The sequence below is a fragment of the Pholis gunnellus genome (genome assembly GCF_910591455.1).
Source record: "Pholis gunnellus genome assembly, chromosome: 20".
Lineage (NCBI taxonomy): Eukaryota > Metazoa > Chordata > Actinopteri > Perciformes > Pholidae > Pholis > Pholis gunnellus.
The window spans coordinates 16714653-16740354 of NC_136547.1; the positions used below are offsets into that span (position 1 = coordinate 16714653).

General features: G+C 44.4%; 2 protein-coding genes across 3 annotated transcripts; both read left to right on the top strand.

Moving 5' to 3' along the window:
- The first annotated feature begins 192 nt into the window (after positions 1 to 192).
- Positions 193 to 12228, top strand: zfhx2 (zinc finger homeobox 2). Its single transcript, XM_079181412.1, has 5 exons — positions 193 to 319; positions 2411 to 2569; positions 3792 to 3852; positions 4106 to 8295; positions 9113 to 12228. The coding sequence occupies exons 1-5, from the start codon at positions 314 to 316 to the stop codon at positions 9506 to 9508; spliced, it is 4812 nt and encodes a 1603-aa protein (XP_079037538.1). The 5' UTR covers positions 193 to 313; the 3' UTR covers positions 9509 to 12228.
- A 526-nt stretch (positions 12229 to 12754) lies between these two features.
- Positions 12755 to 25179, top strand: pabpn1 (poly(A) binding protein, nuclear 1). 2 transcript variants are annotated; one of them, XM_079181577.1, is made up of 7 exons: positions 12755 to 13205; positions 15528 to 15636; positions 16655 to 16722; positions 17396 to 17502; positions 18297 to 18384; positions 19093 to 19280; positions 24584 to 25179. In XM_079181577.1, the coding sequence occupies exons 1-7, from the start codon at positions 13071 to 13073 to the stop codon at positions 24777 to 24779; spliced, it is 891 nt and encodes a 296-aa protein (XP_079037703.1). In that variant the 5' UTR covers positions 12755 to 13070; the 3' UTR covers positions 24780 to 25179. The 2 variants fall into 2 exon arrangements, with proteins under 2 accessions (XP_079037703.1, XP_079037704.1); XM_079181578.1 differs by having other exon boundaries at positions 23417 to 24640.
- The last annotated feature ends 523 nt before the right edge of the window (positions 25180 to 25702 follow it).

The window sequence follows — 25702 nt, forward strand, 5'->3', positions numbered from 1 at the left end:
TTCAACATACAGTCGCTAATCATCTAATATCTGCCGGGTTACATAAGGGATTTGATAGCCGCGTCTGTCCCTTCTGAATGTCAGCAATCAGCCTTGGGGGGAGCTGTGGTCTGTTTACTAGAGGAAAGAGGGGAAGGAGAGAGGGATAGGGCGAATGAAGGGAGGGGGAGAACAGGAGAGAGAAGAGAGAGAGAGAGGGAGAGAGAGAGAGAGAGAGAGAGAGAGAGCGAGGGAGAGGGCACGCAAGAAAACTTTTCACTTCTGAGGAGCCACGGAGGAAGCGTGTGTGTGTGTGCGTGCTGGAGCGGCGACCATGCAGGTAAAGACGCATTAGCTAATTGCTCCGAACTTAATTAAACGTCATTCGCGATCGGTTAATTGTGCTGCTTTGAGCGCGGAGGGTGGCCTGCGACTGGTAGAGGGTTGAGCAAACGACGGATCGTGCCCCATACTAATCCGATCCCTTGTAGGAATCCAACATTAAATCCAAACTTTTTTTCTGCCTTCTCGTCTCTCTTTCGCCTGCTCTCCCGACACCACCCCCATCGCCGAGGCGACCGCGGCGCACGTACTCCGCTTCAAGTCGCTTTTTTTTTAGCGTTTAATTCTTTCGCCAATTACGTCTCGAAGCTGTTAAAATGGTAGTTTAAATGGCCATGTGTTGCACCGTAAGTATTTTAAGGTATGGATTCGAGCACTAGGACGCGTCAAGAAGGGGGTCTGCTGGGTTGGCGAGGGAGGAGGGAGCGAGTGTTTCCTAACACATCTGTAAACGGAGCCCACGCTCATTAATTAAATGGCTTTGGTCGGGCTAGGCCTCAATTTGCGCTGTTGAGCAGCAGGCGGCGGGCGGTGCAACACTAGATGCCCGATTGGCAGCCCACAATCAGAGGGGTAAGGAAACAACTCGAGGCCGAGGTTTTGTTGTTACGCTCGGTGAGAGTATTTTCAGTCCCGGGTGAACTCGCTCGGTGTATTGACGCTGCAGTTCCCACCTGGACCAGGCAGAGTTTGTAGGGAGCGGAGACGAGCCAGTTGGAGACAGTTTTGAGGAGCGGTTAATTATCTGCCTGCTAACAGGCTAGCTAGCGAAGTGACACGACTGTTACTAGCTCAACCTCCTTCTTGTTTATCACTTTAATGACCGTCCAGCTTCCACCGAGAGCCTGCAACGAGGTCATGCACACGCCTGCCGTGTCTTTCGCAGTCTCGGGGAAGTGTCTGGCGGTCACCGTGGGGTTATTTTTTTCAGTAAACTAAACAGCTGAACAGCGTTTCCAGAAAGACGACTGTAATGCGACGTTACAGGGGGCTCCTCAACCTAGCTTGCTAGCTAATTGATTCGTCTCTGGTAGGCATAGCTAATTAGACTGCTCGTTAATTAGCCAGCTACGAGCGGAGATACGTCGATCTGGTTAAATCTTGGCTTTTAATTTATGAAACTCGACATGCGGAGCGTCCTAACACGATGTACGTTACTCTATATCGACTTGTCGAAACATTATCTGGTCGTATAGCCCTGCTAGCTTGCTAATTGGCGTGACGAGGAAGTGGGGATTATGTGTTGGTATTTCTCCTCATGGGCATGGTTTTGCTGTCTTGGTTGCATTTTTGGATCGTGAACGCTTGCAGGAAAAATCCGTCAAAGCTGTGTTGTAGAATCCAGATGGTCTATTTTGACTTCCTTTTTAAAACTACGTGGGAGTAGCAGTTATTTGATCATGCAGGTCGAGCCTATGCAGTATGATTTCAGATCATAGTTGGTATATTGGCCACCTTCCTTGCCCTTGGTACCAGACTCTGTATACTCTGTTGTTAATTGTCAGACAATGCATGTTGTGGCGATTGAGCGTAACTCCACTATATTCTGCTTTTAATACATTCAATGCGCACATGTACCGGATCAGTTTGTGGAAAGTTAGATGATTTGCAAAGCGGTTTGAAACAATCTTTTATCTCGAATTTAAAAGCACTATATGACTACTCCCTTTTACATTTAAACAATTGCCTTATTATGTAATTTGATACGGTCCTTACAGCCGAAATGTTGTGAACCTCCCTAAAAAAAAAACAAGTTAATGGTCACTTCAAAGAGCTGTAAGAATGGGATACTGATCTAGGAGTGCTGTTAAAAGGGACACGGCCTGCCTATTTAAGGGTATGGTAACTGGTCTCTGATTGTGTTTTCAAATAGTTAAACATGGCAATGCATTGTGAGTGTTGGTCACCTATCTAAGGTGTGCAATCAAGTAACAGTATACATGTACCTTGGTGGGTGCAGCTCCCTTCTTGGTGAAATTGCTTCCTGACGTCACATTTTCTTTTCTTTCTCTTTTCTATTCTGCATTTGTGATGGATAATAGCGGCTCCAGAAAGAGTAGGATTATCTCACACCTATTTGTTTTGATAGGAGGAGTCTGGAGAGACAGTGAGTTGTGAAAGCAATGGAGTGGCAGAGTGGCTGTGCCCCCTGTGCCAAAAAAGGCAAACAGACAGATCCTCCCTGTCTCTACATCTCACTGAGCAACACAGCGTACTTCCATCTTGTGTCGACAAACTGCTGGACATTGTAAGTAAGGCTAGGCCGTATGGCCACGCTATACTCCTCGAACGGGAGAACTGTAGTACTTTACATTATGTGCGTAATGTTTAATGAGCCCACTTGTTACTGGCTGATGTACATGGTTTGGACAAAATATCAAATGCCTTGCAATGCATTATTAGCTCTGCAGTAAATACAAATGACAGGAGAGGAGAGGAGCAGTAGTCGCGTCACAACTTTCGCCAAGATTTAAAATGTTAAATGACTTAAAAACATACGAGGCTCACCAGATCATTCTAATTTGTTTCTGTTACATCCGTCATATATATATATATATATATATATATATATATATATATATATATATATATATATATATTAATTATATGAGAAAGGATGCCTTAGATGGGTGAATAACTTTATTAATACCCTGGTTTGGTCATCATGCAACATTACAAAAAGAGACACAAGTGAGACGGGTTACATGTATGCGTTGGGAAATGTTATGAAGCAAAACTGTTTCTCTGTTGATGTGCTGGCATGTAATTACTGGGTAATAACAGTGCTCTTGGTCTATAATTCCACTCATTTGTTTTCACCAAAATACAATAGCTATCTAAACATTAATGATCGAACACATTTCTTAATATAATTCTTATCCAAAGAACCTCAGTTTAACAAAGTGATATTCGTTGGATAAGATGGTTTACCCACCATCCCGGCAAATATGCACACATTTCTGCATAATCCGTTACTACATTAGTAATTACTAGTGTGAATTTTGACTTTTGAGGTGTTTTCTGTTCATGACTCGTTTGTTCAGATTGAGTTTGTTGGTGTTCTTTATTTTGATGGTTTGAATATTTCCTTCTTTGAATTAACCAGTTGCCATACATGTCAGTGTGAAAGTATTTGAGTGGAGCCCAAATTAGGAAAATAATAAGCACCTTAATGAACACACTTTGTAATGGGTCCATGACGGTTAAGTATGTTGACTGTTAAGAAATATAAATAACTGTATTGGTGGAGGAATTGATGAAAGACCTCTTTAATTTATGCCTTCAGGGTAATTTATAAATTAAGGCCTAACCAAGCTATGTGTAATATGACCACACATAAATAAGTCACGCCCAAATGTTGTGCAGCTCAAAAGCTACATAGCATTCGGTTCATCCGAAAGTAGCTGTTACATATTTAAGTTTGCTATGGGGGATTTTGCTGACACTCTCCTTTCATTTTCTTTTAACAGGCTGTTCTAAAACAGGGTGGCAGTGGAGGAGAAGAGGACAAAAGTGCTCTAAAGTCGTCAGGTGAGTGTGAACATTTTTACTATCCAGCCAAACCTGATTTATTATCATAGTGCCTTTTTTTTTATTGGTGTTAAAATGGTGTTTCCAAACTACATGAAGGGAAAAAAAGAGAGGCATTTAAAATGAATAATTGCACCTGATGTGGGTTGGCTGGGTACAGGTGGGTAAAAATGTTGATGTGTGCACTTCTGTTATCAGTTAGACCTCCATTTACTAGAACATAAAAGTTAAACCTGCATATTCATTTCATCAGGTGCCGAATCCACACAACTGAAGCACACTGAAGACGTCTGTTTAGATCCCTGCCAATCTAGCGAGAGTTCAGACGCTACCCAGACGCTGGGAGACAAAGACATGGAGGAAGAGAGAATAATGGAACAGGCGGGAGGTGAAGCTGAGCCGGAGCCAGAAGAGGAGGGAAATCGAGTCACAGGAGCCAAACGGCAAAATGCAACTGAAAACACAGCAATCCCAGACAGTCGTGAGAAGTCGGCTGGTAAAAATGGTGCGCCAGCTGAAAATAACACCCAGTCATTCAAATGCAACGCCTGCCTGGAAACGTTTTCTGGCAGAACTGCCTTGAAAGTTCATTACAACTCTGCGTCCCACATTCAGAGGATGACAACAGGCTCTGCAAAAAAAAGTGGGGACATTGATCCCCCGACTCCCCCAGTCCCTGTCCTGTCTCGGCCATACATATCAAACAAACCCTACCAGTGTGCTGTGTGTCGAGTCTCTTACAATCATGCCATCACCCTCGAGAGCCATATGAAATCTGTCTTGCACCAGACCCGCAGCAGAAATGCGGGAATTGTTGCACTTGCTACAAACAAAGCAGCTGCCTCTGCTAGTTTGGGAGGTACCACCACCAGCAGTGCTCTAAACACTGTAGTGACCACATCTGGAAGTGGAACCAGTCAGTTAGTTACCACCACCAACTGTGCTGCTCCCGGGACCTTGATGGTGAGTACCACAAAAGACGGAGAGCAGATTCAAGCTTCCCAAGTGGCTCCCTCCCTCCTCACCTCCCCTGTGGCCTCGGCTCAGGCGGTTTCGGCCTTTCTCACCCTCCTCACATCTAGTCCCAACTCTCTCTCACACACCCTCCTCCCCTCCCTGTTTGCGGCCGGTGCTGCTCCTGGTGCCGCCGTGCCTCAGCTCGTGCCTCATTCTCAAATGGTCATGCCCTTGATCTTGAATGGGCTCCAAGCCCAAACCCAGCAGCACATAGAGAACCAGCAAGGCCAGCTCCTGACCCAGTGTGTGCCATTCGTAGGTCTCAGCACAGCCCAGCAAGCCCTCCTAACCCAAAGACTTAACAGCTTACAGAACCAGTGGCCCTCTGCAGGAGTTCCAACAAACATGCAGCCCTGCCTGGACGAGCAGACTATAAAGTGTGAGAGAGAACAAGAAAGACAGGACAGTAACGAGACACAGGAGAAGGTTTCCGATCCCATCAAGGGCAGGAATAACTGGACTACAGAGAACATTAAATCGGAGAAACTTATGGAAGAGGACGGTAAAGAATCTGCACAGTGTCCTAATGTAGAAGGCAAAGTGAAGGTTGAGAATAAAGAAGACAATGGGAAGGCGCATAGAGATAGCACAACAGATGGAGAGAGCTCGACTAATCAGTTGGACCTGGAAGGTGATAAAGCAGCTAGCCTCAATCTCTCCCCAGTGGGCACAGAGAAGAGCCTCCGCAATAAAAATATCTCGCCTTCTGCATCTGTGCCCAGCAACTCGAGCAGCAGTCCTTTAAATTTAAACCTTACACTTAGCCCTGATTCTACTCCTCAGAAATCGCATTCGGGCACCAGCCCCAGTGGCTCTCTTGGCACCCCAAAATCTAGCCCGAGTACAAATGCCTTAACTAACAACCAAACTCGACCCCATTGTAATGCAATGGGATCCATTTATCCAGACCTTCCAGTGCTGTCGGAGTTCCAGTCGGAGGTTCTCTGGGCATTCTTTGAGTCGCGAAGTGAGGCCGACGCTGCAAGTCCTCCCCGTGAGGACTGCGAGGCGCTGGGCAGAGAGGTGGGACTTTCTGAGGAAGGGGTACGCAAGTGGTTGAGCCAAGCCCGACATGCAAAACGGAGGCAGAGGGCAACAGAGTTGAAACGTCTGCAACGCTTGGCAGGATTCACAAGGCACGCCCAGAGTTCTGACTGTGACTATGACGACGAGGAAAACTCCCTGATTATAGCAGAAGGTGAGGATGATGTTGAAGCGTCGGGCAGTCAGGCAATGGATCTGTCTAGTACAAGAGGGAAACGCAGAAAGAGAGATTTGGGAAAGGAGGGTCAGGGAGATTCCTGTCTCACTTCTGACTCCGAAAATGAGGTATACACCTCTGTCATTGTGTCTGATGAGGAAAGCCAGAATGGGTCTTTGAGGGAGGGCCCTGAGAGCCCTGCTAAAGATGAAGCACAATGGGAAGTCCATGGCGATAAGGGGCCAGTTGGAGGAAAGGTCTTGCGCTCCACAACGGTGTTTCTCTCTGATGCAGAGGATGAGTATGAAGATGAGGAGGGCGGAGGGGGTCAGAGAGCAAAGAGGAAAAAACGAAAGGGGGAGTTTGAGCGCGATGAGGTGGAGGTGAAGAAGGAGAGACAGGACCCTGATGTGGATCTAGAGTTGGAGGCCCAAGGGGATCCTCCAAGTTCACAGTTTCACACTGAGATTCCAATCAGTGCTCTCCACTCACTTCCACTGTCCCTTGCTCCTTTTTCTACTCAGTTCCTTAGCCCCTATGTCCTTTCTCTTACTCCTTCAGTGGTTGATGGGTGCAAAGTACCCATTTTTCCTAACCCACCTACTATCACACGCTTCTCCAGCTCTCTCCTGTCGCAGTCTCTCTCCTCCCACAGCCAAACTTCCCACTACCTGTCCAATGGTGGCGACTGCGAGTCCGCTTTGGATCTCAGCATGGGTAGGAACAACAAATCTGCTTCTTCCTCATCATCTCTGGCTGATAAAATTGCAGCACAGAAGGGACAATTGCTGGATGGGCTTGGCTTGAGGCCCACATCCAAAGGTCTGGTTGTCGTCCAGGTGAAGCCTGAACCCGTTACTTCCATGCTGTCTTCCAACAGCAGTGTGAGTCTGTTGAACTGCAACAACATGACAAAGTCTAGCATTTACATGAGGGCAGCAGAGAAAATGAATGCCACGCTATTGGAAAAGGAGAGAGAGAAGGAGAGGGATCAGCAGCAGCAGCAGCAGAGAAAGTCCAAAGGAAAAAGGTATCGGGATATGCGACGTTCAAGGACCATCATTCAGGCTGAACAACTTGACATTCTGTATGGCTGTTATTTCAAAGACCCAAATCCTGGGAAACATGAGTTTGAACAGATTTCAGAGTGGGTCCACCTTCCAAAGAAGGTTGTTCAGATTTGGTTCCAGAACATGAGGGCGAGGGAACGAAAGGGTGAGGTCAGATTCATCAGCGACGGGACCCTGGCAGCAGTTGGCAAACCTCTCATCAAATTTACCTGGCCTCTTTCCAAACCCATTTTCTCAAACAAGCCTGCTCCAAATAATACCGGGTGCATCACAGCCACTCCAATTGTGCGCACCCTCATTAAGACGGAGAGAGATCCTGTGAAGGAGCTGGGCAAACCTACCATGGTGAAAAAAATAGCCCCAGTTCCCATCAAGCCCAAAGAGGTTGTTTCCTCTACGACAGTGTCTCCTGTGAGCAGCAGCAGTGCTTCTGCAGTGCCAAAGACCAAGCTCGAAACCACCAGCAACGTCACTATGGTCAAAGTTGCACCCAAAGTCCTCACCCCTGTCCTTTTACCGCCACCCAAGGATCCAATCCCCATTGCCCCACGACCGGCCCAGAAAAGAAAGCTAGAAGAGGAGAGCGAGGAAGAAAAGACCGATGACGAGAAAGACGACGAAAACGAGATGGGTTCTGGACCGGGAACCACTAACCGCATGGTGCCCAAGCTGCCCACAACGCCCATCAACAACAGGCCTCATGCCACAACGGTGGTGCCACAAAAACAGAACGGGCTCAACTACTGGACCCCCAAGGTCCCAATTAAGATCAACACTCTATCGAGAGAACAACTGGCTCTTCCAACACACCCATCTCGTACCATCCCCCCTCCTCCAACCCCCAGCATCGCGCCAGTTAGCCCGAACACCCCCAACTCTGCCAAAGTGGCCAGCCCCTCCACCCCGGTCCTAGCGAAATCAAGCCCGACAGAAAGCAGCTTTCTGCCCCACTCATCCAGTCGTAGGCCACGCACGCACCTGTCCTGCCTACAGCTGTCCATTCTGCAGTCCTGTTACGAGACCTGTGCCCACCCCAACGCCATGGAATGTGAGGCGATCGGCACCGAGCTCAACCTGCCGCTCAAGGTGGTGCAGATTTGGTTCCAAAACACCAGAGCCAAGGAGAAGCGCTGGAGGCTGCAACAAGAGAAAATGGTGAGCTGGAAATTAGACGTACGATGCAAGTTTTTATTAAGCCTTTTGGTACAAGATCACATCATTGTTAAAACAGTAAGATTAAGATTAATAAAGTTTACGTTAGGTCAATGAGGAGAGGAACATGTTCTTTTGTTGGCATCCCTTTGCTGCTTTGCACCTTTTATTCAAGGGCTGGGCAATAGTTTTATATCATATATTGACTTTCAGCGGAATCAAATTGTCATGCACTTATTGTTCTTGTTTTGTTATATTTAATGACATTGAATGACTTCAAGCTAATTTGAATTAAAATCATTCAAGTTTTTGTCTTACAAAACATACACACAAGTTTTTTTTCTGTGTAGCAGTGGACCACAGGTCATTATTTTTTTTTAATGCATTATTTAATTGTGATAAAAAATATGTCAGCAAAGTCTTCTCATTAATATTATGAAATTGATTTCAGCTATAGTGCTCTATTGAAGTGATTACTTTTCCTCCTGAAAGCTAAATGTGTCTGAGTCCGGAGTACACTGCAGCTGACATTCACCGTTTTTAACATAGTTGGTGTTATTGCTCTAAGAATGGCATCTATTGATTTACTAGTATTGCTTTCCTTTGAGTACTATAACTATTGCTCAGGAACACACACATGTTGCTGCCTATAAGAACAAAGCTAAACAAAACATTACTGTCCAAAAAAACTGAATTGCTAAATTATGCATATATCAATTATATAGATTGTTCAGTTAAACCTGTTGAACTTTTAAATGATATGACATTAAACTAATTCCCTCGCTGGTCCTGTCTGTCCTCCCCACCTCCCCATTCCCAGTCTCCTCTGTCAGGTGGAAAGGTGGACATGAGCTCAGGAAGCTACCTGCAGTACAACGCTCTCAAAGCCAATCGTCCCATCCTGCCCAAACCTGTTCAGCTGACCGTCACCGAACCTCCAGCTTCCCCGACGGCCGGCCAACCGGTGCCAAAGGAGACCCTGACGGGCCGCTGTGATGCCTGCAACGTCTCCTTTGAATCCCGGGCTGCAGCGAGGGCCCACGTCTTCTCCCCGCGACACCTGGCGACCCTGAGAACCACTAACTTTGGCCAGCCGACGACGCTCGTCAACAAGAACGGAACCGGTAACGGAGGATCTCACTCCACTCCGGTAACCAGCTCTGGAGGGGAGGTGGTGATTGAGTTGCCTCCACCGACGGCCACCAGCAACAGTTAAAGACTCGGATCAGGATTGGTCTGCACACTGACTATTCTTGGACCCATTTGGGCTCCTCAGATTTTAATAAACAAATTTGAGCACTAATCCTCAAATGCTAATATTCTTTAGTTTTTGAAGTTGGCTCCCCTCCCCGCACCCGCTATCCTTTTTGCTTAACGTTCACTGACTCGAAATCCGTTGATCTTTAGCGCTCACCTGAAATCCAATCCAACAGCAGACTATTTCCTTGCTGCTTCACACTGACTCAGTTGCTGTCTGATAAGTGATGAACACATCTCAAGTCTCCTTCAATCCGTACACACTTTATCCAATCATGTTTGGTCCTAAGCCTGTGGTTATATATGTATAGATACATACATATATATATATATATATATATATATATATATATATATGACCTTCCTATAATTTGTAAAGGCACTCAACTTGCCATGCTTGAACTGTGCTACCCTAAAGACTAATGCAAACATGTTTCCTCTTTGGAAGTGGCCATTTGTCAGAAGGCCTGGAATTTTTCTGGGATAACATGAAATAACTCCCAGTTTTCTCCTGTGGAAATGTATTTCTCATGCCTACTTTCTCTTCTAGGGCAAAGGTTGCTTGGATATAATAACTGGACTGAACCATTGGGAGAGGAGGACTTGGTATTAACTGTCACCTTTTTTTATTTTCTACGAGTGTGATCTGAAGAGTGTTGTGTCCACTCATTTGGGATTTAAAAAAGAAAAAAAGAAAAGAGGTACTTTAGAGAGAATAGGGCTGTTGAATTGTCCCCATTTACATGTTCATAGTTTTCACGACAATCCTAATAGACAGGGCAAAAAGAGAGGCCGAGGAACGTTGAGTCTTGGCATACCGCACTTTGACACATTTTACATTGTTTGAAATGTTTTTAAGCATTCTAATGCAAGTGTCTTTTTTATGGAAAGATACAATAATGCATGATGGATGCCTTAATATAAATCACGTGAAATAAATTGATTTTTGCTAGTCAATAAAACATGCTTTAGGTGTGAGCATAATTGTGCAAGAAGCAGACCTGGGTATGTAAATGAAGAGTTCTGTTGCAAAATGCTTTTATATCAATCTTTTGGGGGAAATATCTGAATGTTATATTCTGTACCTAGAACATAGCAAATCCTGCCTGTAAAGTTGCCAGCATCCTCTTGGCCAAGGACTATAATTACATAATTACCAACTATCTTGTTTTTATTACCAATTACTTTGATCCTGTGGATTTCACTTTCCCTCCAAATGGTCTATATCTCATTTTGAAATGCAGCTCTTCAAACCTGTAGGGGGAAAAAAATAAACATTTTCACATGCTGCGGGTGTGTTACAAATAAGACCGCCTTAAGAAGATACTTCACCAGGTATCCGAATTCAAGCCCATGTGATCCTTGTATAATGTATTTCATTTCACCCTCACCTTGCACGGTGGGTCAGACCAAATTCGTTGATTTACAGTTTTTCCTTGCCATGAATACTGTGCATAAGACAGGAAAGATACTCAATTTATTTGCTTCAATATTTATACAAATGCCAATTATAAGCAATTAAAAACTGGTGTAACAGACTTTTTTTTTATTTAGGTCAAAAGCCAAGCCTCTAGAAATATAAAGAGAACAGGGCTTGAAATGGGCAGTTTCCCTTACCCCTCCCCCCCTCGTTTTGATACAGAGTTACTAATTCTGGAAATGTACGTGCTGTGAAATGAGATCTCATATCTGGAAACCATGACAAGGGAGAACGTTGGGTATTACTAGTATCCTCAAGGGACTAACGGAATACTCACATTTTGAAAGCAAATTAGGAAACATTAAAGGTGTTGACTGAGAGCTAATAAGATGGTGCTGTGTTGAAGGACACTTAACATACTAAAGATGTTTTCCTTCGATTTAAGTTGTATATTAATGTTACTATTGATAGTTTTAACAAAATGCAAAATTAAAACATGAACTTTTGTAAAGAAATATATTAAAAAAATAACTGATATTCCAAAGTAATCCTCCCTTTGCTTTCTGTCATTCAAAAAAACCAAAAAGCAATCCTGAGGTCGACAGAGAGCAGGAGAGGTGTTCGTAAATGCAAACTGTAAAGGACGTCCCACGGCTTGACACTTGCACTAGTCCACAATTTTTTTGCACAAGCTACAGACATTTCAAACGAACACAGCCATTAACATGGCATTAAGAGTCACTTGGTGTGTTTTTTGAAACGAGGAGGGTTAACCATGTCCTTTCATGAGTAATAATTTGTACTCTGTTGGAAACTGTATCTTGTGTGTAAAGCGAAGGACTGGAGTGCTTTAACTTCCAAGACTGGGATTACACACACGCACACACACAGACACGGTGTTGCACTGTCCAAACTAGATAGGTTTTTATGGAGATCTGCTTTTTATTCCCTTATGTTTCATTGTCACTTTGATTATCACTATTGTTATATCTGTACTACTACTTATACGATTTATCATTACTACCCATCACTGTTTTTGATTATTATTGATCCATAATGGTTTTAAATGCCACCTCTCTGCTCATATACAGTATGGTATTCCTATGAATATTGAACAATAATAGTGGCAGTGTTGTTATGAATTGTTAGATTTTTGATTAAGCTTATTCTTTTTCCTCCTCACTTGTACCTGCCTTTTTGTGTTTGGTCTCCATTATGCTTTCTTTGATATACAGAAAAACAAATAAAATCAGTTGAACAACAAAGCATATCTGTCTGATTGCAGTGCAAGAAGCAGACCTGGGTGTGTAAATAGAGAAGAGTTCTGTCACAAAATGCTTTTAAATCAATCTTTGGGGGAAATATATACCTTTGAAATGGGGTATTTGTTTCTTTTTTTCTTGTATGTGACAAAGGTTTAAATAATTGATATAAAGATAAACATCTGAGGTTTTACTTGAGTGGCATATTTTAAATAAAGGTCACTTAGGTCACACTGTAGGAGACCATTCATATGACACTCAAATGTGCCTGGAATTCATTTGCTAAACAATTGGCGTTGCCGATTTACTTACCATTGATAGGGATGTGATTGACAGAAACGTAATCCAATTAAAAGCATACATGCGATTTGGGAACCGGAAAGTCTTTTACGACCATCCAATAGGAAGGCGGCAGACATCGGAGAGGTTTGTCTAGAATCCTCCGCTGACCAATAGGATTGAGAGTTGTACGCCCGCAGTGATACTTGACTCCGCCCCCAGCTTCCATTTCTGAACTGAAGGGACGCCGCCGCTCTCGCGTAGAGTCCTCGCCTTTTTTATATACTCATTTAAGTAAATAAACTAGGTTCCCTGTCGTAAATTAGGACCGCTGCTTTAAGGTAGTGAGTGAAACAGCAGTCCTTTTTCATCGTGGTGTGCTGTTTGAGTAGTGGCTGGAACTGTAGCTAGCATTTTATTCCCCATTTTAACTTTTCTAAGCGGCGTTTTCCGCCGTTTTTTTCTTTCCGCCGCCCCGCTCACTCTACCCCCTTGTGCGTGAGTAGGGGCCTGTGCGTTGGTTTGGCCACGAGGCGCGTCGGTACAGTTGGATCAGGGCGATGGCGGAGTTCGGTAACGGACTGACGGAGGAATCCCTACTAGACTCAGACCCCGGACATCCCGAGCTGGAAGACCCGGGTGTCGGTGACGAAGAACCGGGATTAGAAGACGGAGAGGCCGCAATCGAAGACCCGGTGAGTGAAGGGCATTGTTTCAGCTGTGGGAGCCCACATGGCACCAGGACACGTTATAGCCCAAACCAAGAAGTTAGCGAAAGCAGGCAAAGCTATTTGTTATTTGTTTTCCCCCTCTACAAATCGTTGGTCACATGTCGTGCAACGTTACGTTATTGCTATCGCTAGGTCGGTATTAAAACCCGCCATTGTGGTTCACGCAGTGCAGTAGAAATGGGTGGTGACATGCGTGGTGTAAGCAGCCATCTTGGCGCAACAGTGGCGCCAGTTTCTCTGCGCCAGGGAGCAGCTCGAGCCGTTGGGGGTGGGGGGGGGGGGGATTCCTCGTCTAAAAAAAAAAAATGCGAGACGGCGATACAGGAGACAGTCAGGGGCAAGGGTAGGACAGGCCGCCGCCATTAGCCGCCGCTGTGCGAGTCTACTGCTCGAGAAGGCGCCCTGCTGACGGTAATGACATCTTTTTATTCCTTTTACCTTCACTAGTGTGCTGTCTGCTGCAGTCACCGGTGTGTGCACCTGCAAAATGACCGAAGGCTAACATTAGCTTATCCCAAAGCTCCAACACTTGAGTGCTGCAGTTAAAATGACCAGAGGACACGTCGACCGTGATCACTAGTCCACGAGATGAAATGTGTAATGTGCACCTTAAACGGTTATTAGCCTGATGGGCTAACAGAACCCTGACATGCTAACAAGCTAGCAGATGTTAACAAAGCTGGGGTGGAGATGACAGACGTGCAGCTGACCATCTTTGTCATTCATTCTGGACAATGGTTGCCATCGCACATCAGTGGGACGTGGGGTTCGCTGTAACGCTGTGGTGGTTCGAGGATGCACGATCGGAGTTAGTCGGCCTAATTTTAATTTCCCCAATACCTGCACACTCGTGCATATTCACTGATGTCTATGCAGCAAGTGCAGAGTTGTGAGGGTGTGCTAACCTACTGTCTGTCGGTATTAAGAGAGCGCAGAATGCAACGCAGAAGCAGGGGGTTGCGGTATTTGAGGGGCTGGGTTTGCATCCTTCAATGTTTTACTAGAGCACGAAGAACGAGGGAGGGGAGTGAAGGAGCATGCACTGAATATGCGACAAAAATATATATATATATAGTAGCTACAAGGTGTCATTGTCGGTGGCTTATTTTGTTTTTTAACAATCTTGCTGTGAAGGTGGATTACTTGCTCTCCTATGATCACGACATACCCAATGATCGAGTGGCATGTCCCCGTTCAGTCACCCTCGCTCTGGTTCGAGGACCTGCATTTAATATGGGGTGTCTGTGTCACTGCACCCAGTGGTACAAAGAGCCTTTACATTGTGAACCCTGTCAGCACAGGCAACGGCCCTGGATGGAGCTGGAATGACTCCCACTGTGCTGCAGTGCACCACTGTCAGACAGGAGGGTCCGCTGCCACGTGAGGACACGGCCATCTCTCCGTTCACTGGAGGAACGAGACATTTTTTCCGACAGTGGTGGTTTTGTGTCTTTATTCGTGGGACCCGATCCTCGTCGCCACCCCAAATACATTTACAGTTTCCAAAAAGGCTCTTTATTGATTTTCAGTTGAAGTAGAGCAGCGAATCAATTTTCCTGTTTGTAAATTATCTATCGATGTGTTCGGTGTCGAAGTATATTTAGAGCAAATGCTAACCATCCGGTGCATGAGCCCATAGTCATTTAGTTTTTATCACCAAGAGAAATAAGCACATTCCTGGTATGGGTGTGTGTACAAGATAAATGTCTTGAAATTAGTATTTACAGCCTGTGTTTACCAATATGTTGACTCATCATTTGGGTTCTTTGTATCTGTGTAATGTTGTTTCTGAACATTTGCTTTATAGTCATTGAGAGGCGACAGGAAACTGATTCATCAATTTTGTGTGCCAATTATATTTTGAATGCCACTCAAGCATATCATGACCTGATGTTGTAGGCAGCAGCTAATGCCAAATTAAGACGCTTTGGTCGATAACACTGTCTAAACATGTACATAAGAGGCGAAGGACCAGTCAGACATTTTTAGATGGAGGTAGTCCCTGTGTGCTTGTGTGCGTGTTTCCTTTTGGGCAGAAACGACGCACCAGCGCTTACACAGATTCAGCATCTCCTTGCTGCCCTGCCCTCCTCCTGGTGTTTGCAAAGGGGTGTTATGGCCACATTGGTTAATGATTACATCTCCGTGGCTAGTTTTGGGAATAGGTCAGCGTGGCAGAACTGTCATCCACATCATGTGATTATAGCATTAGTTGTTAATGTTTCACTGAGTTGTATCATGCTCGTGATGGACTGACTGCTCTAATGGAATTTCTGTGTGTTGCAGGAGCTGGAGGCAATCAAAGCCCGGGTTAGAGAGATGGAGGAAGAGGCCGAGAAGCTGAAGGAGCTCCAGAACGAGGTGGAGAAACAGATGAATCTCAGCCCCCCACCAGGTGCGTTAGTGTGTGGATTCATGTGGTAGGGGGACATCTTGTTTCTCCCCGTCCGTCCACATTTCCTATCCTTCTCTTTACTGTGCTATTACCTAATGAATAATGATGATCTTAACATATTTCAATCCTCCCAAAACACTAATTTAATCTCACAATGTAAATGAAAACATAACCCTACCCCATTCAGCCAGTGACCTCAAACTAACAGATTATTAAAATGTACATTGAAATATGAGTTTAGATCGGTACTTGGTTATACGTGTAGTGGAAGGAATTCTTAGAAAACCATCCACATGTCAAAACCAAGTCCTTGTGCTAATATGCCAAGAATAGAAAGCTGCCTTTAAGGTTAGAATAAGCCATCTAATGTTATAGTTGCATGAGCTGGTTGGATACAGCATGTTTGTTTTATGGCTGTACAATTTATTATTGCAACAATAGAGTATTAATAAGAGACTGCAGTGTGCTATTGGAAGAGTCAATTCAGACGTATAAGTTAATAAAAGGTCTATTACCTAATGCTCAACTTACTAATTAATTTGTGTATTTATTATAGGAATGTTAATACTCAAATAATACGTTTGTTTTTTATAGGTCTTGACTAACATAGAATTGTTCCCCAATAAATCATGATATAGCATATTTTGGTATGAATATCAGTCTATTTATAATACTGTTAATAAAAATGTTAAAATAACGCATGCTTTTAATCGATCTTTATAATGTGCATTAATAAATCACCGTGTAGACGATGTTGAACCATCACGTTTTGCCTCACCTTTGGCGCGTTATCTTGGCGACGGCCTCAGAAAGGCTAAACAGCAAGCCGACTGTTTCAAAATCAAAGAATGCTTTCGGTAATAGCAGCAGTCGCGTAAGAATGTAGCACTGTCAGAGCGCTGGATTTATTCTCGATGTATTACCGATTCTCTTAAATCAGTCAATGAGCAAAAGAGTGTAAATACTCCGTTCGTTTAGTGGCTTACTGAGATGTGTTCTCTGTCTCTCTACGCTGCAGTCGGTCCAGTCATCATGTCCATCGAGGAAAAGATGGAAGCGGATGGCAGATCTATTTATGTCGGAAACGTAAGTAATTGTCTCGTATAGATGCCGTTCTGTCCACATTGTCTCTTCTTGTTGCAGCTTTTGAGGTGACGTCAAAGAAAATGATCATATTTTTAAAGAAACTATTCGACACCGAATCGTAAAGTTCCTATAAATTTCCCCTCTTTGGGCCTTTTCAAAAGTTTTATTGGTTTCATTTTCAAGTCTGCAACAAATGCTTGATTGCATTTAGGTTGCTGTTACTGCAGGGCTGTAATATTGTTTATAAGTATTGAAATCCCCTTTTAAAGATGCTTTATGTAACGCATATCATTACTTATCATTGGTTTGTGATCTTGCAGTAAAATACGTCCCAAAGTTCATTGTTTGGGTGTTCAAAGAGTCAAGAATTAACTTTACTGAACCCAAAGGATCGTCAGTTTGTATTAATATTGAACAATGATTGTTTTTTTATTTAGGCTTTTAGGCTTTTTTCTTTTTTTGGTCACCACACTTATACATTGCTGTTTGTGTTTTGTTTTTAATATATATTGTTAAATGCCTCAGTCTGTTTACTTAAAACTAATGCAGTATTGGTTGTTTTCGTTTCAGTTTAGTACATTAAAGTGACGTATAAATCTAAATTAGATTCCTGGTCCAGGATGTGTGGGTGCAGCTCTCTCCATGTCAAACCTCTCACCCCGTCTTCCTTCAGGTGGACTACGGGGCCACGGCAGAAGAGCTTGAAGCTCACTTTCATGGCTGTGGTTCAGTAAACAGAGTCACCATCCTATGTGACAAATACACAGGGCATCCCAAAGGGTAAGACTCCGTCATCACACTGTGTCTCTTTACTACGCGGTGGATGAATCAGCAAATGCACCAAAGTCATGCTGTTGGCAGAGAAGTCCAACAGTGGGTGGACAGATATGTATTCAGCATCGATAGGAATGAAGTGTCGCTAAAGCTGAACGGGTATATGTGATGGCTTTTGGGAAATAAAGAAGCAATAAACCAGAACGGTTGACTGGGACCAGATTGAACAACTGTCAACATTTTGTGAGTTCTGGTTACTTTTCCTGTGTTTGACGACACTTAAATAGCAAACACAAAATGCTGGTATCCGTTGTTGTCAGTATCGAATTATCTATAAAGGTAATTAATCTCCAACAGAACTGGCTTTTAGCTTTCAACAAATGAAGTTATTCACTCGGAGGAATAGGTTTCCTTTACCGTTTAGATGTCTACGATCCTCAGGAATCAAGATACCGGTGCTGTCAGGCTCTACATGCTGCTGCTTTCTCTTTAGCACGTCTAGTTCTGAAGGAATGTGTGATTTGTGCATTATTCTGTGAAAGTAACCGAACCCTCAGACTTTAATGTGAGGAGGCTCTGGGTGTCCGGAGGTAAAGATAAGATGAAGACCTTTTGAAATGTTCCAACTGAACAAGAACTGATCGAGTGTTGAGCACATAGTCCCCTCATTGACTCCCATGCTGTACCAAGATCTTCTCTGACGTCAGATTAGTGTTTTACAGACAACTGAGGCTCGTTGAGTATATTATATTTGTTTCACATCGAGGTGATTGATTTGTTTTTCTTCTTGTTTTCTTCAGGTTTGCCTATATTGAGTTTGCAGACAAAGAGTCTGTTAGGACAGCCATGGCATTGGATGAGTCCCTTTTCAGAGGAAGGCAGATAAAGGTAAGATCACTTTAAATATCTTTTTATTCCTTCACCTGGGACGTTCTCACATTGAGAGTTTTAGCAGTTTTAGGTCAGAATGAAAAGTGACACTGTTTTGAGAGGAAGTAAAAGGGGAATGTGAATTAATTTGATCTTGATTACAAACGTGACAAAAGATTACCCCTTGTGAGCCGATACTGTGACTTCATAATTTTGAGCTGTTGAATGTTGGTGCATTTACAAGATAATCAGCGATTTACGCAACAAGCTGTTGCAGAATAAGCATCATTGGCTACTAACTGCTAGTGTTAACTATCTCTCATCCTGCTGATTTGAACAGATTTGTTGTGCACAATGTCTCATTATCAGGGGAAAACAGGCTGCATAAGAGTGTTTACTAGTTACATGTTTAGTACCGGTCGACTGGCAAGTGACACATGTTGTTGTTCCTGTGTAGCGTAAATGAGTTGCTAAATGATGTGAAGACCGTGATATGGGATCGATGCATAGACTCACGTACTCCATACCCAAGCCAGCATTTTTGGTTGTATCAGATTCATCCGATATTGATCTTGGAACAAGTCTAATTCCTGTTGCTTCACAGAGCAAAATCATCTCTCTAAATTCAGAATTCAAGTGGTTTTCGTTTATCTTGAAAAAAACCAGAATGTTATGACTGGATGTTGGTTTTATGTAACAGTCCTTTGCTTGATTGTCGCCGCTCAGGTGGGCGCTAAGAGAACAAACAGACCAGGCATCAGCACCACAGACCGCGGCTTTCCACGGGCTCGCTTCAGGTCACGGGGCGGAGGAGGAGGCGGAGGAGGAGGCGGCGGAGGAGGAGGAAGCTTCTCATCGCGTGCACGCTACTACAGCGGCTACACACCCCCCCGAGGCAGAGGACGGGCCTTCAGGTGAGCTGACGCATCACTTCCGACACCATGGGGGAGGGAAACACGGCACCTGCATGCATTGCACCTCACCCGGTGTTTGTTTTTCAAGGAAATGACGGGACAAACGAGGCAGACTATGATGAGCAGCTGTTCATTCTGATTTACATAGACCTGTAATTATGATTATTGGTATTTCTTGTTCAGCTGAGGAGAAAACAAGGATTGGACTGTTGATAAATTACTCCACAGCGTGTTAGAATATGGTCTGTTTTGGCCTTCAGATAAAGTCTGTTAACACTGTCCTCTGCTTGTATTTTGACACACAAAGAGGACAAGAAAGCTAATGTCCAGTTAGACGACACACTAATCATCTCCATTTGATGTGCTTGATAGGGAGCCACTGGGAGGAGGTTTAAAGTAATATATATTGCTTTTGCACTCTAGACTTGAATGGGCAGGACAGTGTGGTTTAAGAGATTTTTAAACGTGGTCACGCTGAAAATACCAGATAGACTGAGCAATATGAGCATTGTCAATGGAGAGCAGGTCAAATTAATTACTTTAGAAAATGACATACAGTGTTAGAGACTAATAGAAAACACTGATACATGCCGTGTAGTTGGGTTAGACGTCACGCCAGTGGTGGGACTGAGGGACTCATTGCATGCCACATCACATATAACCATTCTAACAGACCCGGTGCACATCTTTTAGGTCTTCCCAGGCTGTTCATACATTCTGCGTTAGTTAGAACCATGTTTGAGTCAAGGCCAATGCAATCTCCTGCATCATAGCAGAAAAGTACTGGGCTGACATCTTGGAATGTGATTTGTGATTGGACCATATATGGCAGGGAGAAGTGCAAAGCATTTTTACATAACTGTAAATGTTGTGCTGTGTGACCCGTAGCCTTGCCTCACTCTACTGCATCTAATGCTCCATTCCATCAATACTATGGTCGCATTACTGTGATCCATATTGAACAGCAGAATAAAGCCTGGTGTTGATCAGAGTGCTGTGCTCTGGGGTTCTGGTGGCTCTCCTCATAGTGTTTTGATGGGCTTTAACTCAGAGCTCTGCAGTGGGGCCCTGCTGCAAATGTAACCATGTTTACAGTATGTGATTTAAACACTTGGCAGTTAACTATTAACTAGAGCTGCACAGTTTCTATAAAGATGATTCATGCAACAATCTGGTTGCTTTTGAGCGTAATTAAACATAGATATGAACAACAAGTCTCTTTTTATATCAAATATGGCTCGCCCCTGAGGGCAGTGAGAAATCAAGGCTACGGTATCTCACTGGTTACTCCATATCAGCCTTGTGTAGCCACATTTATTTATTTTTAAAATGAGAAAGAAGGTGTGGCAATAAACCCACTGATCAGCATGCCAGCTTCCCCACACATGCACTGAGCTTTGAGACTGAGAGATTCTGATTGATCGTCCCTGAAAAGCATCTGGAACCTTCAGGCCTTGGCTGTTGCTTAATACTTAATGTGCAACAGAGAAAGATGCTGCGGCAGTTATTTTGGAAAGAGCTGAAAAACCTTCATACAGAGGCCTTTTATTCGAGCGGTGAAACAGTTTGCCAAATTCTTCTGACCGGCTCCTATTTATTCCATTTTTCCTCGTGTGTAGTCCTCCTTTCTTTCTCTTACACTCAAGTATTTGTGCAAAGATTGCCCTTTTCAGCAAGGCTGCCTTTTTTAAACAAGGACAAGAAAGGGTTACATGTCTATTCATTCCTTTGTGTGAGAAAGTGTCTGAACCTCAAGGTCAGAATCTCTCTAATCTCTCCGTGCACTTACCCCAGCCACTCCCACACATACCAAGAAGCCCTAACCCTGCCCGTTCACTCTCTGGGATCTGGCCGAGCTGCAGGACCAGGCACACACAGACTAGGGGAAAAGCTCCGGGGGTTGGTGCTGTTACATCAAGTCTCCAGAAGCTAAAAGTACTGATAGTAATGTATAATCTGGTGGCTTATAGACTAGACACATAGTTGGCATTTTAATTTTACAGACTTTAAGTTGTTGGTTTGTAAGACTTGCTGTGATCGTTGAACTTTTAAGTTCTGCCTGACTGATTAGCAGTTGCGTGAAGATAATTAAAGTAAGGATTGACATCCAACTGAATAGAAAAATAACGTTCGAAGTGCAAAAAAATTTAAAAACGGCACAAAAATGAACAGTTAAAGCTCCGTCTTCTGCAGTCAGTCAGGTTGAATAGAGAATAGAGCGCTGCAGGGAAGACGTGTTTTATTTAGGCCAACATGAAAGTTGGCATCGCACTGGTTCCCTCGACAAAAAGCCAACAGGGGCTCTGGATTGGTGCAGAAAATAAACTGTGGCAAACACAAGTTTATGGTACCGACAAGCAAAATGAGCACTTTTAAGTTGAAGCTAACGTTAAGCTATAAAATAACTCCGCCACAGTGGTGCGAGTAGACGAGGCTGTGACGGCGGACTAGTCGCTGCGATGCTGCTTAGTAGTCTCGTTTAGCCACTTGTTTGCGTTAAGACACTTAAAAGCTTCACTGGAATTCCCTCCAGTGGTATCCACTGACGTGTTCGATATTGTAGAAACAAAATGTTAAAATCTCGCTTGTGTTCACCACAGGCCTTATTTTAGGCGTTTTTAACTAAAAACCCCATTGGCCTTGGAGACGAGGGAACCGAAATGCTACCTCTGCGATTAAGGACTCGTTCCTGCACGCAGAGCGCAGAAGGGCCGCCTGGTTGCAACATTAGGGATTCATCGCTGGTCTACTTGCGTCAGTGTTGCAGTTGAATAGATTTGGGCTCGGCTCTAAACTAAGTAACACTTTTCACTTGTGTTTTGTCTTTGGAACACAAAAAAAACGAACAAATCTTTGCATTGACCCATTGTGTGCTCGGGAAGATTTCCCACTGCCCGTCCAAGAGATATGTTTCATTAAAGTATCACGGTGTTGCTCGGCTTTGTGTGATAAGAAGTTAAGCTTCAACAAGGCCACAGCAAGGTTTTTAGTTTTTTTTTGTTCTCTGCAGGCTGAAGTAGAACGTTGGCTGCTAGGATTTAATTATATTATAAGACAACGCAGCCAAATAGTAGCATTTGTGTAGCACCTCGGAGCCTTTCACCCTGACTGAGAACAAAGACTCATTCATGTTAACGTGCTCTTAAAAAATGAAAATTGGTGCCCCGGCTGCAAGAAGCGTTTTCTCGTGTATTGCGTCCGTTAACGTCACGTTGTCATCTTCCCAAGTCAGCATAGTGAAAGGCCTAGATTTTGATGTGAGCCAGAAGACTCTCATACTGTACTCATGTTTGGTGCCTATGTAGAGTGCATGTACATGAACCCCTCCCACACACACACAGACATGCATACTCCAACCGCAGATTCACCTTTTACAGCGTTCACTCCCAGAAACGAGGGTTCATTACTGCAGCCTGACTTCAGCATCTAGCCGGACAACCGCTGGCGTCAGTCCCAGTGTGACATTTTTTTTTTGTGTTTGTTGCCACTGAATGATGTGTGTGTGTGTGTGAGAGAGCAGATGGTGTGTGGAAGCTTTGCTGCTGCCTGGCTTTTGTGTATGTGTCAGGCAGTGTTTTGAGTGTCTAATGATGATGATTGTGTGTGTATATGTATGTGCACTGTCTTATCCGGGGGCGGGTATATGTGTGGTGCTGTTTGTCCTCAAGGTCTTTCCCCACAGTGACCCCAGAGGCGGCTCTCGCAGAGAGAGACGGAGAGAGAGAGAAAGAGGGAGAGAGAGTGCCTTCGCTGTTTCCCCCCTCACACCCAAACACAAATCCTTATTCCAACATCTGGAACTTAAACACTTTTCCTCTCTTGACGAGCTGCTTTCAGCTTCTTTCAGCACTGTAGTCTGCTCTTCCAGATTGATTGGTTGTAATACACCTTGTGAGATCCAAGGCCCAATACCGTTAAGATGGTATGACTGATTGTGAACACTGTCCTAAACATTCTGTCATTGAAATACGTAAATATATTCTTTCCCCTTCGGTTTGCCTTTCTCTGGCCACAATCTCACACGTATATCTATATATCTATATATATCTTTTTATTATATCACACCAGGAAATTGGTGTCAGTCTTCGTAAGCCAACCAGAAAAAAACTCACCCTCTTTTTCTCTCTCTTTTCCAGGGGCCGAGGGCGAACAACATCGTGGTATTCCCCTTACTAACCCCCCCCCCCCCCCTCTCCAACATTCCCTTACTATCAACCCTCTCCCCTCTCTTCCATTTAGAAAAAAAAAACACACACACACGCACGCACACAATGAAAAAGTCACCCCCCCTCCTCCCCCCCTCCCTTCCCCTACAATAAAAGAAGAGAATCCCAGAAGAGAGGAAAAAAAGACAAAAAAGAGAAAAAAAAAAAAAAAACACCTCTCCTGGACAGAGAGACTGACTGGCCGCAGTGTGCGATTGTGTGTGAGCGTGCGTGTGCGGAGGTTGATGCGGTCGCCCCTGGTAAGGTATCAGTTGGCCATTGGGGAACGAGTAAGGTGGCTGATTTCTTTGTTTTTTGTTAATTTTTGAGGGGTGGCAAGGGAGGAGGGAGGGGGGGATGTAAGAGAAGATGGTGGTATCTCAGGCTGCAGATGTGTCTCCTTTGGTCTGGCTGTGACTTCCTGCTTTCACACCATCACCAACACAGCCCACCCACTCACCCTCCACTGCCACCAAAACAAGAAAAGAAAAGAGAAAAAAAAGAAAAGAAAAAAAAAAACGTGGGGGGGGGGGGGGGGGGGGGCGGCAACAAGAGAATATACTGTTAACTTTTGTTTTTAATGTACCGTACATATGTGAAACTTCCACTAGCCAGAGTATTTGTTTGTGGTTTGGATTATATCATTGCCTCCCTACCCCTCCCTCCACCCTCTTTGTGTTCGCCGTTCTCTGCCCTCCCCTCCCTGCATTTTTATAACTCATGCTTTTTCTCCCCCCCCCTCTCCTCCCCTAACCCCCCCCTCTTTGGCTCATCACACCATGGATTGTTCTCTGGACAGTGATGGACCTTCAATGTTCAGTGGGATTGTACATGCATAGATTTTTTTCTTTTTCTTGTGGGAGTGGGGTTCCTCCTCCATACCTGTCACCTCCAACTCAGGCATGGCCACAGCTCGTTTTATTCTTTCGACAGACATCAATGTTTTTATTTTCGTGCAACCCCTCCATCCCCCCCCCCACCACCTACCTGTTTTCCCCTCCCTGCCTCCCTCCCCTCTGTGTTCCTTGTCTCCTGTCTGTCCTCCTCTCCCTCCCCCCGTCCTCTCTCTGTATATTAGACAACTTCTTGTCGTTTCAGGTTTCAAGACCAGTGGAGGCTGACGACCCCTCCCCAGGTGGCACAGGCCCCCCCCACTGTCTCCGCAGCGTCTCTCTCTCTCTCTGCTCCCGCTATGCACACTCACCCCATCCTGTCCGTGTGGGGGGGTGGGGGAGGGGGGCAGGGCGACCACAGGCCCGCTGCGGGGGGCATTTACTACAACAGCAAACGCTGATGATGCTTTTAGTCCCTTTCACACTGCAACTCACTCACACACACTCGCGCGCACACTCACACACACACACACACACATGCACACACACACCTGTTCAACAAACACCGCAGTACACACGGAACTTAACAGGCAGCCAATCCAACACATGATTTCTATACAGAGAGCTGAAGCCAACATAGCTGAGTGGCAGGAAGGCAAGTTTGCGTGAGAGTGAGGAAGGCAGGACCAGAGACGAGGGTGTTTTTTGGGGTGTACAGTGCGGACCTTGATGCGCCCCCTTTCTCTGACTACGCGCAGTGCAGTCACGGCTTGTCTGAGGAAGGCTGAAGAGCTAACGGCATTGAATTTTAATTTAATAAACGGAGTGGGCCGGAGCTGTTATTTTAGGGTGGGGAAAGTAGGGGCGGGGTTTGTGTGGAGACCTTTTTTTCTTTTTTGAAAAGGGGGAGTGGGTTTGAACAAATGTTCTGCTTTTTTATTTTTATTTTTAACCCATGAGTCTGTATTAGGGAAAAAAAATAAAATAAAGACATTGTGTAAAAATGAGACTGCTTGTGTGTGTTTGTTTTGACTGGTCTGCTGAAGTGGTCATAACTAACAATGCAGGCCAAACCTTAAAGCCCAAGACCACCCTCGTACTGCGAGGTAAACTAAGGTTTATCCCTTGATGGTGCATAATGTGAAACGATGATCAAACTGCACTCACTCAGATTAAAACTGTGTTGTCACTGTTGCACCAGGCTGTGATTAGACCTTGAATCAGAATCTGGCTGCTTCTCCAGCAATAATGTGTAAGTCAACTTGAATGGGTTTCTTCAGCAGTACTTGTAAATGTGTCCTAAAATGTCATCTGCTGCATATTTCCTCTATATCATCACGGCTCTCTAGCAGAGAGGGTTATTAGATGGCACAAGGAGCGTTTT

Coding starts and splice junctions, on each gene's coding strand:
- zfhx2 (XM_079181412.1), top strand. Junction 2,570..3,791: donor TCGACAAACTGCTGGACATT/GTAAGTAAGGCT, acceptor TTCTTTTAACAG/GCTGTTCTAAAACAGGGTGG. Junction 8,296..9,112: donor GGCTGCAACAAGAGAAAATG/GTGAGCTGGAAA, acceptor CCCCATTCCCAG/TCTCCTCTGTCAGGTGGAAA.
- pabpn1 (XM_079181577.1), top strand. CDS start 13,071: ATGGCGGAGTTCGGTAACGGACTGACGGAGGAATCCCTACTAGACTCA. Junction 16,723..17,395: donor GATCTATTTATGTCGGAAAC/GTAAGTAATTGT, acceptor GTCTTCCTTCAG/GTGGACTACGGGGCCACGGC. Junction 18,385..19,092: donor TCAGAGGAAGGCAGATAAAG/GTAAGATCACTT, acceptor GTCGCCGCTCAG/GTGGGCGCTAAGAGAACAAA.